Source organism: Columba livia, chromosome 1 (assembly GCF_036013475.1).
Source record: "Columba livia isolate bColLiv1 breed racing homer chromosome 1, bColLiv1.pat.W.v2, whole genome shotgun sequence".
Lineage (NCBI taxonomy): Eukaryota > Metazoa > Chordata > Aves > Columbiformes > Columbidae > Columba > Columba livia.
Genome location: NC_088602.1, coordinates 127,971,420 through 127,987,692, shown reverse-complemented (window position 1 = coordinate 127,987,692; position 16,273 = coordinate 127,971,420). Strand labels below are relative to the sequence as shown.

General features: G+C 45.8%; 1 protein-coding gene across 1 annotated transcript; it reads right to left on the bottom strand.

Moving 5' to 3' along the window:
* Positions 1 to 5,399: 5,399 nt before the first annotated feature.
* Positions 5,400 to 12,199, bottom strand: TAPBPL (TAP binding protein like). Its single transcript, XM_065050029.1, has 7 exons — positions 11,975 to 12,199; positions 11,431 to 11,679; positions 9,854 to 10,138; positions 9,059 to 9,400; positions 8,553 to 8,873; positions 7,738 to 7,827; positions 5,400 to 7,502 (listed from the first exon to the last, which is right to left on the bottom strand). Exons 1-7 carry the CDS (start codon positions 12,096 to 12,098, stop codon positions 7,462 to 7,464), a joined length of 1,452 nt encoding a protein of 483 aa, XP_064906101.1. The 5' UTR covers positions 12,099 to 12,199; the 3' UTR covers positions 5,400 to 7,461.
* Positions 12,200 to 16,273: the final 4,074 nt, after the last annotated feature.

Below are 16,273 nucleotides of genomic sequence, written 5' to 3'. Positions count from 1 at the left end.
ATGTGGACCTCTCCTCAGCTGTCCATCGGCATTGTCCAGTGCTGCCTGCTTCACTGACAGTCATTGCTTTGACCCACCAGATGTCAATGTAATCATCCCATACAGTCCTGTGCCGCTACTCCTCACTGTGAATCCTGTCCCCTTCTGCCACCTCTTGTAATGCCACATCACCGCCCCAACTGTACCTGTTGGGGCAATGTTGCTGTTCTCTCTTACTTCTCATGCCCCCTTTTGATGTGACATCTCAATTCTTAGTGTTATAATCCTTTTTTTCCCACCTTATGTCTTCACTGCTCTTAGCGTCCTACCCTCTAACTCTCATTGTTTTCCAGCTACTTTGCTTCTTCCTGCTCTGCTTTGGCAGCCTTTGTTGTTTTGACCTTTTGCCCAGTGTTGATGGCATATACCAATACCTACCACAACTATTTTCTTCTCTCTGTCCAATAGTGCCGCCCCAGTTGTTTTCATCTTCATAATCTGAATTCACTCCTCGGTCACCCTTTGCGATCTTTACTAAGTGGGTGTGCTCAAGAAAAACGGGATAAACACCTTTCTTGTGGGATAAAGAAACTATTGTTCAGTGGGATAAGAGAAGTCACTAAAAGCATCTATCAAAAAAACCTGAAGTTGTCCTCACATGGGAAAAGTAGAGAAAGATATAAACTTTGTCAAGTTGTCTGTAGAAAGACAGTGAGTCAGATTAAACAAGGCTTCAAGGTACAACTAGCAAAAGGAATCAAAACTAACTTTCTTGAAACACATCAGAAACCTGGCAGGTGAGAGGAATGCCTGGGGGAGGTAAGGCCATCGCAGAAATCTCTGCTTCTGTGTTAAGTGTTGAGTGACAAGATCATCATGGCAGAACCCATTCTTGCGCAGGGTGGGGTTCGGCAATGAACGTGTCTGAAATTGAAGCTGCTGTGGAAAAAGCTGTTCAACACACTGACAAAGCGAACAGTAACGATTTGCTGGGAGCAATGGCATTTGTCCAAGAGTCTTAAAGGAACTCAAGAATAAAATAGATGAGCTACTCCGAGCAGTGTCTAACCTATGCTTACAGCCCCTGTGGTACCTGAGGTAGGGAAAGTAGTAAATATGATGCCAATTTTTAGAGACTCTACATGGTCTCAAAGTGAGAATGGACAGCTTCATGGAAAAAAAAAACAATCTATGGAGGGTGACTGAAACACAGAAACCACACCCAGTCAGGAACCCTGACCTGAAAATGTTTGAAGGTTGGAATAGAATTTAATATTATGAGATATATCATATGAATGAGAAGTATGATACATTTGCTCTATTCATCTTGAGCTCTGCCTGAGGAGAGAGGAGGGGGCTAGAGGAAATCAGGGAAAAATCCAGTTGTTATGGTGAGGAGTGAGCGGAGTGGGGGACATGATAAGATGAAAACATACAACAGAAATTTAAGAGGGGTCACAGAGCACAGCACCTGCAACAGTACTCACTGCTTCCTGAAGGCACCTGAGGGTGCCAGGTGGTGGATAATGCCCTGTGATCCTCTACATGGAGTTGTAACAGCACGAGGGAATAGAAATAGGTTGTGTGATCACCAGGAACACCCCTGTAATCAAACATCCTCCTCTTGGACCTGTAGGTGGCCAGTTTGGCAGGGGCAGGCAGTGGAAGGCGGGTTCTGGGACTTGTTTGGGCTTCAGATGAAGATAGCATGAATAAAAAGGTGAGAGGTAAGTACAGCTAGAGTCTAGGAAGGTCTGGAGAAACTAGAAGTCGTCCTGAGCCTCTCATACCACTCCATGGTGCTTGTGTCCCCAGCGGGCTGTGAAATCCATACTATCATCTGCAAGCCTAAGGGAGGTGTGTGCTGTTGTCCATCTTCTGAGGACTTGGATGAATGCTACCTGGCGGCATTGGAGCCAGCTAGGACCTGCATAGTTTTTGGTTCTTGCTGTAGCATGTAATGGGTCTTGTGGTCCAGGCACTTTGATCCAGCTGCTGGTGAAGGTGACAGCAACAGTGATAGAGGAGTTTGTGTCAGCACCAGAAATGAAGTTGCTGGTGGTGGCCCTCTACTTTCTCCTCTCCTGATTCAGGGGTGGAAGGGGCAGAGGACAAGAGAAAGAGCTCCCAGTGCTGCAACCATTGCATCTGCCTGGGGACATGGGTGGGGATGGTCCTCATTCTCCTGGTCTCTCTGCTTACCAGGAACTGTTGGCAACTACTGCTGGTCCTAGAAGCTGAAATCAGCCCTCTCCACTCCAGATGTGCTTTTTGAGCTTCTCAGATAATTTTCCGCCCTGAAGGCATCTGCCATTTTTCAGCATCTGCTCATCCGTCATTGAAAGGAGGTGCATGGTAATCCACCATCCTGTGTGCTGGGAGGCTGGGAGAAGCTGAATTTTCAGCTGACCTGGGAGGAGAAGCATAGTTCTGCAGTGGATATCAGCTGGACTGATTTAGCATGACACATATGCAGTGAAAGGAAGCATGTGTCCCATGCTTTTGTCTGGCACACAAGTTAGGGGGTGGTTGTAACAGAGCTGGAGGCTTTTCAAAAAGACAAGACCAATCCTTTTCTGTCTTCCTTTCCACCCCCCCTTTTTTATTTTCCTTCCCTCTGCCCCTTTTCCTTTTTCTCCCTTTCTTCTTTTTTCCTTTCCTCTTTTTTTTTTTTTTTTACTTTTCCCCATTTTTTCTTTTCACTTTTTCCCCATTTCTCTTTTCCCCCTTTCTATTTTTTCCTTTTTCCCTTTTTTCTTTTCCTTTTTTTTTCTTGTTTTCCTTTCCCCCTTGTTTTCCTTCTTTTTTTTTTTTTTTCTTTGTTTTTGTTTTGTTTTCTCTTTTTTGAGATGGGGAGAGTGGAATATTACAGGAGATTATTTACCCACTGTAGCTTACCATTGCTTCTGTCAGTGAAGCTGAGATAAAAGGCAGGCTGGAGAAAGTGATCAATGCAGAAGATTTCTTTTACTAAGAAAAGCAAAGGCACAGTGCTAGTGAAGATGTGTCTTTGATCAGCATTTCATACTCCTCACAGAGAGAAGCCCAGGGGCAGCATTCCTGCAGGCAGTGCTAGGGAAGAGAAGCAGCCATTGTGCAGCTGTGAGATGACCTTCTCTATGAAAAGAGGTCACTCAGCTATTAAGAACAACTACCTGATGTCCACGGACTTTCAAGAAGCTGTAGCCATGTGGGAGTCATCTCGCTGTGTACGTGTGAACCCCTCGCTGCTCATTGTGCCGGTTCAGCTGAGGACTGTGATGCCAAGCTCCTGCAATGGAGCTTGCTGCTTCAAGCTTCTGATCTGGAAGAAATGCACAGTAGGAGAGCACGAATGCTGGCTCTGATGCTTTGTCCTGGCCCACCCCTACAAAGTAGGTTGCAGTGATTCATTGACCAGGGTGGGGGAAATTTTGACATCTTTTCTACATTCAGTGTGGAAATCGGTATCCCGTTCCACAGTAGGCTTGAAACGAGTTACTGTCTGTCATGCCTGGTGGGCTACAGGAGAGGGAGTTTAGCTTTGAAGTGCATTAGGCACTTCACTGTCTCTTCTAGTTAGTGCATATTCTCTTTGAGGCACAGGTTGGCTGAGCTTCAGATAGGTTCATAAAGTGCATCTAAACCAACGTAGTTAGACTGCTGGATCTCTTTTGCTAGCTTAAACGGAATGAGCAGAGGCATAATCAAGCAAGGGGAACCTATATGGAAAAGACAATCTTGAGCTTGGCTTTGCTGTTTGCAATGACTGCTCTTTCAATACCACTTCAGAAGTTTTGGCTTGTCCATATTCACAACGCAGCCACAGACCCTACCTAAGTGATCTTGTGTTGGGTCAAGTGCAAATAACTTAATCTTATGTTTTGCAGGTTGACAAAATCCATATCAAATTTCATGTTGTATATCAAATAATTATCCTAAAGAACTTGTTTAAAATACCTACATTTAGTATTTATTTATAGAGACACAGCATACCTTATAATGGCTTGGTCTGCCTAGCAGCTAATCAGATGATAACCGATTCCTGCTTCTCAATTCACGTGGCCAGCCATCGATGCCATGTGGCACTTGGCCATGGCACATTCAACCTTGGAAGGTAGTCTGGCTCTCTCCCAGAGGCGCAGAACTTATAATATTATTTGTACATGTATTTATAATGCAATCAGGTTTATCTCTGATGAACTTCCAGTTTCTTAGTGGTATTTTCTGTAATAAGTGGCTTCTATTTAAAATATAAGGAAGATTGTTAAACACAACATCACTTTGTTTATTAGTAAGTATTACTTTTTCTACTTTAGGTTATTTTATATGCTTTACTTGTTTTTGTGGTTTAAATTCAGTTTGAGACCTGCAGAGACATAGTAAATGTGGACGCCTCATAGCAACTCTAGTGGGGAGCATCAGAGAGCAGGTAGACAAATAAAATCAAGTGCCATGGTATATTTCTCCTCACGAGGAATACGGTCACTCATAATGTATTTCTTGCATCTCCTCCTTATTCTTTTCCTTTGTTTTATTTTCCTTTATGTTGATTTATGGGCCAAAAAGACAGACAAACCACCAGTTCTCACTTCATGTGTAACGCAGGCCTTGGAATTTTACCATTTTAACTGATGCCATTTAAAAAAAAAAAAAATTTCTTGAACGGTAGCTTGAGAAAACTAAATTATTTGAAGACTTTGAGAGATAGCCTACCATTTTTATTCACAGATGTCTAGGACAATCATCCTCATTGTTGAGTATGTGATGTCATTCTTCTCTGAACATGCCTAAATATAACTTGCAGCTGTTGGTTCTCACTGTGCATTTCTCTGCAGGTTGTGGAGCCACCAGTACTCCATATTTTCTGCGGTGTAATTGAGAGATAATGGTTTAGTAAGACCAGAGTAATGTGTCAAAGTGCTCCCTGTAAGGTGCTTTCTGACTTTCCTAATTGGTCCTGTCATTTTGCTCTGGATCACCTCCAAGCTTTCAACATGTTAAAAACCCACGTGGGCTCCTGCACTGCTGATGGGTGTTGCAGCTTCGGGCTTTGCTGGGCTTCCAATTCGGGTGTTGGCAGTCACGGGTGACAGTGACTTCTCCAGTGGTCGCCAATGACGTTCCTGCTCTCGGCAGCTTGCCCATCCTCCCTGGCTGCACAGGAGCCACTATCACATACCCACCAGTTATCTGGGGGTGTCTTTGAATATAGCAGGCACTACAAAGAGCTTCTGTGAGTCCTGCTCCAGAGTAGCAGCCTGTGTGAGTGAGGAGACCAGTATTGACATCCAGGGTCCCTTGGAGCTGCCCTTCCCGAGTCCCAGGTGGTTTCCCCCTCTGTGTGGGGCTCAGCCCCCTGTTCACTGGCCATGGAGCCACACAGTGGGCTGGACCCCACAGAGTGGCGTGGGGAGGTGCACAGACATAGAGGACAACCCTTGGAACTAAAAATACTCATTTATTGGTGACGCATCAAAAATTAAGAGGAATTGATACAAGCAAAAACTGCTTCCACCAGCAGTTACATTCTGTCCGTAGTCACTCGCAAGTCAGGAAACTGATAGGGATTCATAGATCAACAGCATTGACACAGCGTGGTGGTCCTGTGCCTGAGGAGACTCCACTGGCATTACTGAGCATCTTATCTTGTTTCAGCATGTTCAGCTGGCCAGGTGACTTATGTTGATCTGGAAGACTCCCTCCACTTTAGCTACTGATCTTGCCATTTGGAAATTTTATCAAAAATATTTTTTTACAATTGTATTTCCTGATGCAAATATTAAGCAGCACAGTTCTTGCAGAGAGGCACATGTTTTCAGCACTGATTGCTGTTTCTTTTATGGACAACGCATTTTTGCCATTCATCTGTTTGCTCATAATTAATCCCTATAATGCAAATTATGATGCATACATGCACTATTATTTTTTTGTTCAGAATTTACAAATTTACTGGTTTGTTAAATCTGTACCAGTGTTTTTATCAACCAAATGTATTATTTCATCGAATAATGACATCAAGTTTGTTTTTCACATTTTTTTTTAAACATACTAAATTATTGATGTTATTTTCATTGTTGGAGCCTTTGTTAGCTGGTTTGTAGTAACTTCACACTCTTGTACCTATTACTGTTACTACACAACCATCTAACAGTCGTTGATGTCATCTCACTTTCTCTCTGTGAACACAGGCACAACACACTTTTCCAAGATCTTGCTATTTCTCTAATATGCCAGAATTTTTAAAAACCTAACTCTATTGGGCCAGGTGTCTCCTCAGTCAAATCTTTTATGATTCTGAGATGCAAATTTTCTTGGCTACTGATCCAAAAATACACTTAACAGATGCTGTTAAAACCCTCCTTAGTTCACAAATAGAAAGTCGCTTACCATCCTCACGTAGTACGAATACACAATGCTGTTTCTTTTCATTTACAACCAACCATCTTTTCTGTATAAGAAAGCTTCCATGAAAAATAATCTCTGTCAACTGTTTGACCTATATCCACACAGTAAGAGCCTAAGCCATTGCTAGAATTTATTGGTTTTCAACGTATTTTGAAAAAATACCTTCCAAGTGCCATTAGCACTTGCAGCAATCCAGTTTTTCCAGATTATTTTGAACACTCCTTATCACCTTGTATGCTTCATAAATTCTCACTTTTATTATGTGCCATATACCTCCTTTCCATCCACACCTTCCTTCTGCGTTTTTTCCCCTTGCTGGTTATATACAAAATTTCTATATGTTACTTTCAAATTCCCTGTTAGGCAGGAAAAGCATTTAATCAAGCCCATCTTTTTTGCAGCTACAGAACTGCAGATTTTCTCCATCTTGTAAGCTTCTAGAAGTGAAATTTCTATTAAAAATATTATTGTAACTTTCTCCTGGAGAGTCATATTTTTCTGCTTGTTTGATTTGTGATCAGTTTAACCCATAACTTCCCTTGTTTGAGGATTTACCATTTTGAAGTCCCAATTTTGCCTACATATTTGCCCAACATCACAGGTAAAACACATACACACACCACATAAATATCTTAAACACTTGCCTCATAGGCATTAACCAAATGTATCCATATACAGCTACAGATACATATTTACATACATATGTAAATGTTGCATACCTATTTACAACACGTACACATACATATATCTGTATACACACATACATATACACAGTCACACAAATACTCATCTACATACAATTTAATTTTCCCTGAAACCAGAGAAGAGGCATTTCTAAAAAGGTATGTGGGTTACCTGTAATTCAGCATCCCAGCAAAGAGCTGAGGTGATGGATGTTGCCCTCCCAAGATGAAGACATGTCTTCCTGTGAGTCTACCTCTGATCAGTCACTCACCTCCTTCATCAAGGGCAGCCCTACCCCTCCCATACTGACCAATAGTTCTGTTAATATTTGGACAGGGTTGGCTCTCCGGAGCAGGACTTGTCAAGGGATGGGAAACAAAGGACTGCAGGTGAGTGACATAAGGGTTTCCTCTATTCTGAAGCCCTTGAAAGTTGCTCAGACTCTGGTTTAGCTGAAAAGAAGAGGAAAAATATTGAAGATGCAGGAAGACCAAAGCTGTACAAAGCATTGCCTCCTGCTGCCTTCCACCAGAAATGAGTCTCCAGCTCATCTGCTCCCCATCCCTCCTCCAGGATTCTGGGATATCCTGATCCCCACCTCTCCTGAGCAGGGGTGCAGGGCAGAAAGCGATGCTCCTTGCTGCCTCTTGCCAACCCGGCAAGTGGCTCAGCATTTTAAACTCCTACCTGCTCTTCTCCCGAACACAATGAAGAGGACAACAATGAAAATGATGGTAGCGATGAAACTCCCCAGCAGTCCTTCTGATCCCGTTTGCTCTGCAGAGGAAGAGGAGGATCAGTGATCTGATGTTGGCTGGAGCATCTGAACAGCCAGTGACTTGTCCAAGTTAAATGAAGTTCCCCAGCAACTGACGGTGCACAAGCTCTTGTCAGGTACACCGATGTGACAAGACACACATGAGCTAAAGCCACACAGACCCATGGCCAGTTATACTGGCTGGACTGATGTGTTGTAATTTGTTAAACCACAGTATTGGTTGCTTTTCCCTGATGGGTCAGGAGGAGACACAGGAGCAATCTCCTATCAGCAGGGAGAGTGAGAACCCCAAGCTCCGATGGGAGGGAAGGGTTTTTTGCTATAGTGCCTGAGAAGCATCAGTTTCCAGTTGAACATCAAGTCCAGCTCAGCATCTAATTCCCTGAGCATGGCTGTTTTCTTGTGCCCGTCCGGCAGAGTACAGCCCACATACTACAACCTTTTGCTCTGTTGCTCCACTTTTGGTCATAAAATCTCTTTTCCCCTGAATGAAATGAGATATTTGCTCCTCAAAAGGTTCAGGGAGTGAAATAAAAGCTGAGGAAGTGAAAGGGAAAGGGAAGAGCAGGATGGAGAGGATAGGTAGGAAAGGACAACAGAAGGAAAGCAGGGAGAAACAGGCAGGTGTGGTGTGTCTCAGAGGTTTTGATCTCTGTGGTAGGTGGATGAGGTGGGAGGAAGTCCAGGCAGGACGAAGAACTTGCTCCTCTGCTCCAACACTTACCTGGTGCCTTAAGATGGGCACTCACAGAGATGGGCTTTTCCAGGGCCATGTGTGAAACACGGCAGCTGTAGGTGGCTGGTGCCTGTGCTGTGGCTGAGCTGATGCTGAGGTAGGAGGTGATGCTGTAGGTGCCATCCCGGTTTTGTCGGTGGCTGGAGAAACGTGAGTTTGAGAGACGGATTTTTGCTTTCTTAGGAGACTTCTGTGTCCAGCTCACCGAGACGTCCAGGGGGTAATAGCCAGCAATGTTGCAGGTCAGAGTAGTAGTCACACCTCTCTCAAATGACACCACTTCTGGAATCAAACGAACTCTTGGAGGCTCTGGAGGAGATAAACAGGTAACTGACTTACTGTTAGCAGAGTACAAAAGTTCCCATGCACAAGGGGCAGAAGACAAGCTGCCTGCGATGATGAGTGTTGGGAGCAATGTGTTAAAGGTGCAGGGCAAAGCTTCAGTGCTTGGGGACATGGGACTCCTGTTGCCCCAAGGCATTTGCCTTCCTCACCGGCCACTTGAAGATGGATGTTGTGCTGGACCTTATGCAGTGGGGTGGACACCAAACAGATGTACGTCCCTTCATCTCCCACGCTCACTTCTTGCAGGCTAAGCGATGCATTTCCACTCCCCAGCAGCTCTGCCACATCCACATGGACTTTTGGCTGTGTTGCTGAGCCTATGCTCTCCACTTCATACCAGAAAAGTCTACGGCCGCTTCCTCGGTGCTGCCTCCTCCACTCCAGGGAGGACAATGTGGAGCTGGGAGCCAAGGCAAAGTGGCAGTCAAGGGTGACTGAGCTGCCAAGACGTGCGCGCAGGGAAGTGTTGCGTGACGACGACTGAAACTCAACTAGAAACAGAAAGGTCACAGGCAAGCAGAGAGTTAACAGATGTGGTTTAAGAGGCATCCTTGGGTGGGGAGGGCTGGTGGAAGGGCTGGCAGTGAGCTCCTCACCCAGAGGAGGAGGAGGCACAGGCATCCTATGTGATGCCCCAGGGGCCATGTGGACTGAAGAGCTGGAGGAAGACACTCTGGTGGGGTTAGCAGGAAAGGTAGACAGGCAAACACCAAGTTCACATCACGAACTTGAAGGTGCTTGTCATCCTCAGGGGCTGGGGCATGGGAAACCCTGACAGGAGGCAGGGTGGGGGGCAATCTGCACAACCCCTCTTTCCCTAGGCACCTACTCCAAGCAGCCCTCGGGTTCTGTTGGCAGGGGCAGGTATGGGACTCTTGGGGAGGCAGGCTCCCCTCCCATCATGTCCCTTAGTGCTGTGGGGGCACCCTGGGCAACCTGGTCACCTGTGGTCAGCAATGTCCCCTCCTTGCTCATAGGAATCCTCAGCTTTGGGTGCAGTGTTGCATGGTGCTCCTCTTCCTGGCTGCTGCAATGTGGATGTGGTCCTTTGAGCATGAGGGCAACACTGATCCCGCTGGAGAGCCGCAGGTTTGCGATGAACCAGGAGGTTTGGCAGGGCCCCTCGCCAGCCTGCTGGGGGCTGTATGGGGAGATCTCGCAGTTCACCTCCTCCCCATCACAGTCTGTGTGCAGCAGGGACTCTGCATGTGGGATGGATACTGACTGGGCTGTGAAGACAGAGGAAGAGCTTTAGCCATCTGAATCCAAAAGGGGAAAGAAAGTGCAAGCTGATGAGACACATTATTTTGAAGGGCCAATATGCACTGCTGGGGTCAGTCAGAGCCCAGAAATACCAGGCTATGCTTAACAGATGAAGGCCCGTAAAGAATATGAGAGGTTTGTTGTGACTTTCTTACATCCCTCAGTGTGTTGATTGTATTTTATCCTGCCAGATTGCACAGAGTTCTCTCTGGGCAAAGGAAGCTGTTAGGATAGGAGAATAAACAGAACAGATTCCCTCTAGCTAGCTCGAGAAGGCAAGCAGTTTATGTGATATGCCCAGTAAAGACCTGCAATGTTTATCCTTTTTCGGCCTTAATAGAGAAACAAAGGGGATGCTGAAGAATCCCAGGTAAGGAAAGAGAGGGTGGCAGGAAGGCAGGAGTGGCTGGATGTAGTGACACACTGTATTTGTGCCTTTGATCATAGCATGGGCTTAAGCAGAGGCATAAGCATCCTAGTGGCCTATTACACATGCTTTCCAGGGAAATTAACTCCGTGTCTGCAATGCCTAACAGTAGCCTGGCTGTCGTGTGTTTGAACTCACTCATGCCCAGTCCATCCACACCACTTGAAGGACAGCATGGACCCATGACAATGGATCCTGCTGGACCCTCAGTTTCCTCTCTGAAAAATTCTCTGGGCCTCAAATAAGCTTGTAGCGAAGCCCATGCTCACAGACAGGCACTGCAGGCAGCAAACAAGACCACAGCGAAGTACAGGCTCACACCTTTGCTTGACTCTCTTTATAAAGCTACATGCATAGCAAGGGGAACAGAGACTGGACTGCAAGTCTGCACCCATGAGTGAAGTAAGGAGAGCCAAGTTGTACAGAGCCGGCCTTGTGAGCAGGACAGTTCTGCTTCATGTCCACTTACTGCCATTATCCCTTCTAGCAAAAAATATCCTCACGGCTAAAGATGTGAACACTTTTTATGAGTGCTGTAATACTGTTTAGTGGAATAATTCCTCAGTTGGTTTTGGCAACGTATTTCCCAAGAGACAGGCAATCTAGGATAGCCCTAGTAGGAAGGAGGTACCTCAATAGGGATTTATAATATCTTCCACAAACTTCCCTTCTTAAAGTCCAAATTGCTGAATTCAGGGAATCACGCATGTAACTGTAGTGGCCATTCAAAAATTGTCTAAACTCAGTCAAAGAAAAATCTTGTAGAAGCCCAGTATAGGAAAGCAGCCAAAACCCCGGTGGCAGGTCTCCCACCCCAGCTCTCCCACTCACCTGAGGCTTCAAAGACAAGGGGAGAAGAAGAGTCAGGTTTTTTCTGTGGGGCTTTGTACTCCGTCACATCATCCAAGTTCCCGTCATCTCTGACGCTGACACTCCTCAGCACGAGGGTGGCAGGATGCTTGGAGGATGAGCCCCCGGAGGCACGGGGCGAGCCCCCCACATCTTCCCCCAGGTAGGAGCAGCCCAGGGCGATATCCACCCTGCGAAATGGAGGCGCTGGTGTGGGAGCCTGCGCTGGTCCTTTAGGGAGAGAAAAGAACAGGCTGAATGCATGAACCCCATTGCAAACACACAAGAGTGTGATAGGGGATAAATAATGGGGAGGCTGGGGGCTGGCTGCCGCTTTGGGGTTGTCCTCCCAGCCCTGCTGGCAGCCGCCCCCTCTGGCCCTGCATCACCCTCCCCTGGCAACAGCAGTGACCTTCAGGAAGACCCGCGTTTGCACTGTGCCGATGAAGCGGTGAGGTGGGGCGGGGGGTGAGCGCAGGAGAAGCCCCGGCCGCCGCCCCGGCCCTCCCCCCGGTCCGCCGCTCACCCGCCGCCAGGGCCGGCAGAGCCCCGCAGAGCAGCAGCGCCCCGCACAGCGCCACGGCCCCGCCGAGATGTGGGTCCCCCCGGACACCCAGGGCCCCGCGCAGCAGCCGCAGCCCCCCGGCCATCCTGCCCCTCAGCGCCGCGGACTCCCCGGCCTGCTCCAAGCCCTGGAACCCCGGCGGAAGGCAGCCCGGCTGCTGCGCTTGGTTTCGCTTTCACTCTAGCAAAGCACAAGGGCAAAAAAAACCCCTCGACCCTTAAAGCGTTAACTCTTGCTGTGCCACACGTAGGAGGCGTGAGGCAGCGGGTTAAGTGGGGCGCTATCAGCTGGGATCAAGGGACATCGCCAAACCTGCGGCTGAGCTGCTTCTGCCAGGTCCTTTTAAAGGTCAATATTATATCAGCCTTTCCCACTGTGCTTCTGTGTGCAAACTCATCTCCACCAGACCTCCAGCAGCCTCTGAAAGCAGTCACATCTCTGTTCGCTTGCTTTTCAGATGACTTTATTTTCGTGAGAGACTTGGATGTTGAAGCTTCCCCCCCCCGCCCCCGCTGCGGATTCTTCTTTAACTGCACAGGAGCCGGTTTTGCTCTGCAGCAGCATGGCCAAGCCCCACAAGCCCAGCAGCATGTGGTGCCACCACCAGCTGCCAAGTCAGCCCCGACTCCAGGGGATAAAACATCCTGGGAAAAAAAACAAGCCGTGAGAGAGGAAATGGGTGAGCTCTGATGGTATTTTAACTACTGCCTATTTCCTTGTTTTTCAGACACACAGAAAGAAAATGGCTGCTTCTCTGCTGGTCTGTTCTTCACAGCTTTGCCAGCCCTGCAGTACCACAACTTACCCTTGCTGTGGCCTGCTATGATCATGTATGCACACTTGCAGGAAGCCACCATAACCCCTAGCCACAGCTCTTCCAGTAGAACTTCCTGATATCCAGCGCAAGAAGCACCGTGTGCTGGCTGGATACAGCTTCTCGATGCTTCCAAATTGCCTCCTCACTCACCACTGCAGTCCTTCTTGGAAAAGCCTCACAAGGAATAGTAACTCTTCCTGCTGAAGTTATGCTTAGGAGCCCTGAGCTGTCACATGTGGCCACCTGCTCTGAGTACCTCTCCCACTGCCTCACTGAGGTCATATCACACACCTACCGCCACACTCTGTGGGTCCCTGCATCCTACTTCAATCTGAGGTGCACTCATCTCCACTCCCGTGGCCCTACATGTTATTATATGGCATTATCTGTGCCCTTAGAGGGCAACCACATATTCCTATGAGCCAATGATGCAGAGCACATTTGTCTGTGCAGCTCCTTCATCCGCTTGCTCAGGCAAGGCTCCTTTCTTTGATATTTTTTGTACCTGCTCCAGTGGAGCCAAAACTGCATTTCAGCAGATTTGCCCATCAACTGTTTATGCAGAGGAGCTGGGGGAGGTCTGCAGCCTATGCTGTGACTGTGAAATGGGTTGTGAGTTACTGTCTGTGAAGGGGCTCCAACACAGCACATCATAGAATCATAGAATCACTATAGAATCATGGAATAGTTTGGGTTGGAAAGGACCTTCAAAGGTCATGGAGTCCAATCCTCCTTCAGTGAACAGGTACATCTTCAACTAGGTCATGTTGCGGTTGTGGCAGACTTTGTTTTGCAGAGTAGCAAGCCACTCTGGAGTATTCTTCACAAACAAATCTCTCCAGGTGTCTGCTAAAGGTGGAACTCCCTTCCATTCTCCAGGGCTGCAATCCATTGCATGCTGGATCAGCCTGGATAAAAGGAACGGCTTTGGTAAAAAAATATTCAACTTACTAGGCCAGCTAGTAAATATAATTTTACTGTGTAGGTATCATGTTCAAGAGAGCCATTCAGTGATGCTGCAACTGCTGGGAGAGGCCCGTGTATCTGTTTTCCTGCACATCTCCAACTGGAGATGAAAACCAGTTAAATAAGTACGTGATGACAGATAAGGAGGTATCGATGGGCAGAGGCCTAGACACAAAGGGAAAGAATATACTAATTGTGATGAGAGAAGCTGCAGCAAACAATACAGGTAGTGCAGCTAAAGGAAGTGGGTGAGGCCAGGGAAGCAGATCCCTGTGTATTATGGGGAATCAGAGAAGTCATCGTGGGAGGAGATGTCCAGAGCTCTCTGAACCAACCTCTGGCTCAAAAACGTCACCATGGTTTTGTCCAATCAAGTCTGGAAACCCTCCAAGGGTGGAGATACTGCCACCTTTCTGGGAACCTGTTATAGTGCTGCATTACCTTTCTGGTAAAAAAGTAATTCCTGAATTTCAGCCTGAACCTGACAAGCTTCAGTTTGTTGCCATTGCCCCTTGTTATATCACCTGCTACTGTTGAGAAGACTTTGGATCCATTGTCTTTGTAACTACCTTCCAGATATTGGTAGGAAATAAATATGCGCAACTTATTTGGGGTGTAAACTAGCTATCATGAAAGTAACAGAAATATGGTAGAGGAACAGTCATCCCTGGTACTAAAACATTCTGCTGTTCAGGACTGATAGAAAGGCAGATAAAAATAGTGCATTAGCATAACATGAATGATGTTATAGGTTGTTTAGATGAAACTCAGAAATTTAGAAGAGGCTTTTCTCTTGTGCAGCTCGGAGTCAGCTGTAAACCACTCAAGTTCATAACTGGGTGTGTAGGGAGAGAGCTAATAGTAAAAGAGAGAAATCCTGGTAAGAATATGCTGCCATGTATATGACAGATGACAAATTCCTTCATAAAACCATCACCAAACCTAGAAAAGATTAATTAGTTGTAAATAGAAATTAAGTCATAGAGCAGGGGGTAATAAAAACAAATTTGGAGTGTGTGATCATAATTTCCTTCTATATAAATTAGGTGGGAAGCTAAATAAGAATAGGCCTGTACTGTACATGCAGGTTTTGTTTCAAAATAAATTTAAACCCAAGGAATTAAGAAGTCTCTTTATTGTGGACTGTAGTGGTAAGGAAATTAGACATGAAAGATGCCCAGAATTTCTGAGAGAGATGCACAGTGTCTGTAGAACTTGCACCCCAAGTAAAGAAGCAAAAATCTCTCTGTAGCTACCTGGATGAACAGCCATAAGGTCGCAAGTAAGAAGAGACATTGGCAAAGAAAACTCTTCTTCAAATGTATGTAGATATAAGGTAATGTCAATCTGTAAAATGTATTTTTAAAGATGAGAAGATGTATTTTTAAAAGAAGAGAAAGTCTTTCATATAAGTAAATAAGTAAATAACTGAACCAGGAAGGAAAGAGTGGCTATGCAAAGAGGATGAAGTAAAAAATAAAAATATTTGTTAAAACTAAATAAATATAAAAAATAAATACAAGTAATAGTTTTCAACCTGGACAATTATAATGAAGAGTGGAGCAGAGAAAAGGAGTGTAATGAATATGAGGGTACAGGAACTACCACATCCGATTTGAAAGCAAAGTAAACATTAATGTAATGAAAATAAGAAAACAAGCTAAGACTTTGGATTTTGCTGGATTTTTAAAATCCATAATAATTTTTATTCTTAAGAAAGCAATGAAGAGTTACAGAGTTTTGCAAAACAACAAACACTACTCAGATAAACTTCACCTTATCTGTGCTCACTTTGTTTTTGGAGTTGGAGGCCCAGCAAGTAAGTTCTTCCTCCAACCCAGATTTATGATACATGTCAGTAGGTGACCTACCCTTTCACCCCTCAATATCATCTGCCCCATGTTACTGTTATAACACTGGTTTGGAATTTCTAGCTCCTTCCTCAAGGAGAAACATGTATCCAGAATGTCTGTTGTTGGCAGCAAATTATGAGTGTACAGGAACATAAAAATCAGTGACTCTGTGATTTTACCATGGGCTCTCAGCTCATGTTTCAACAATCCACTGGCTGAATACTCTAATCCAGAACCAAGGCTGTGCCACAGAGTGAGGTCCACTGTATAAATTACAGTTCAAAACAGATTTTACATTTCACTGAGTTTTTCAGGCTCATCCAAATGTCTTAATTTGTCCATAGAAACCAAGTAAAATAAACTCCCTGTTCTCCTTTTGTCTCTGTTCTCCTAAACATCACTCTTGTGCTAGTGCCTGTTGAATCGAACTGTTTCCTCCTAAAACATTTATAGCTGCATCACCTCTTCCACATCCCACTGCCCCATCATCCATGTGTCCTTTTTCCCCACTTGCCTCTCCTCATGATGCCTACAATCAAGCAGGTCTCCTCTGTCCACACCCACTAGCTTTCCTTTTCTGCATCTTTGTGCCCTTTTGTCCTCAGCCTTTTTGCCCTGCCCTGA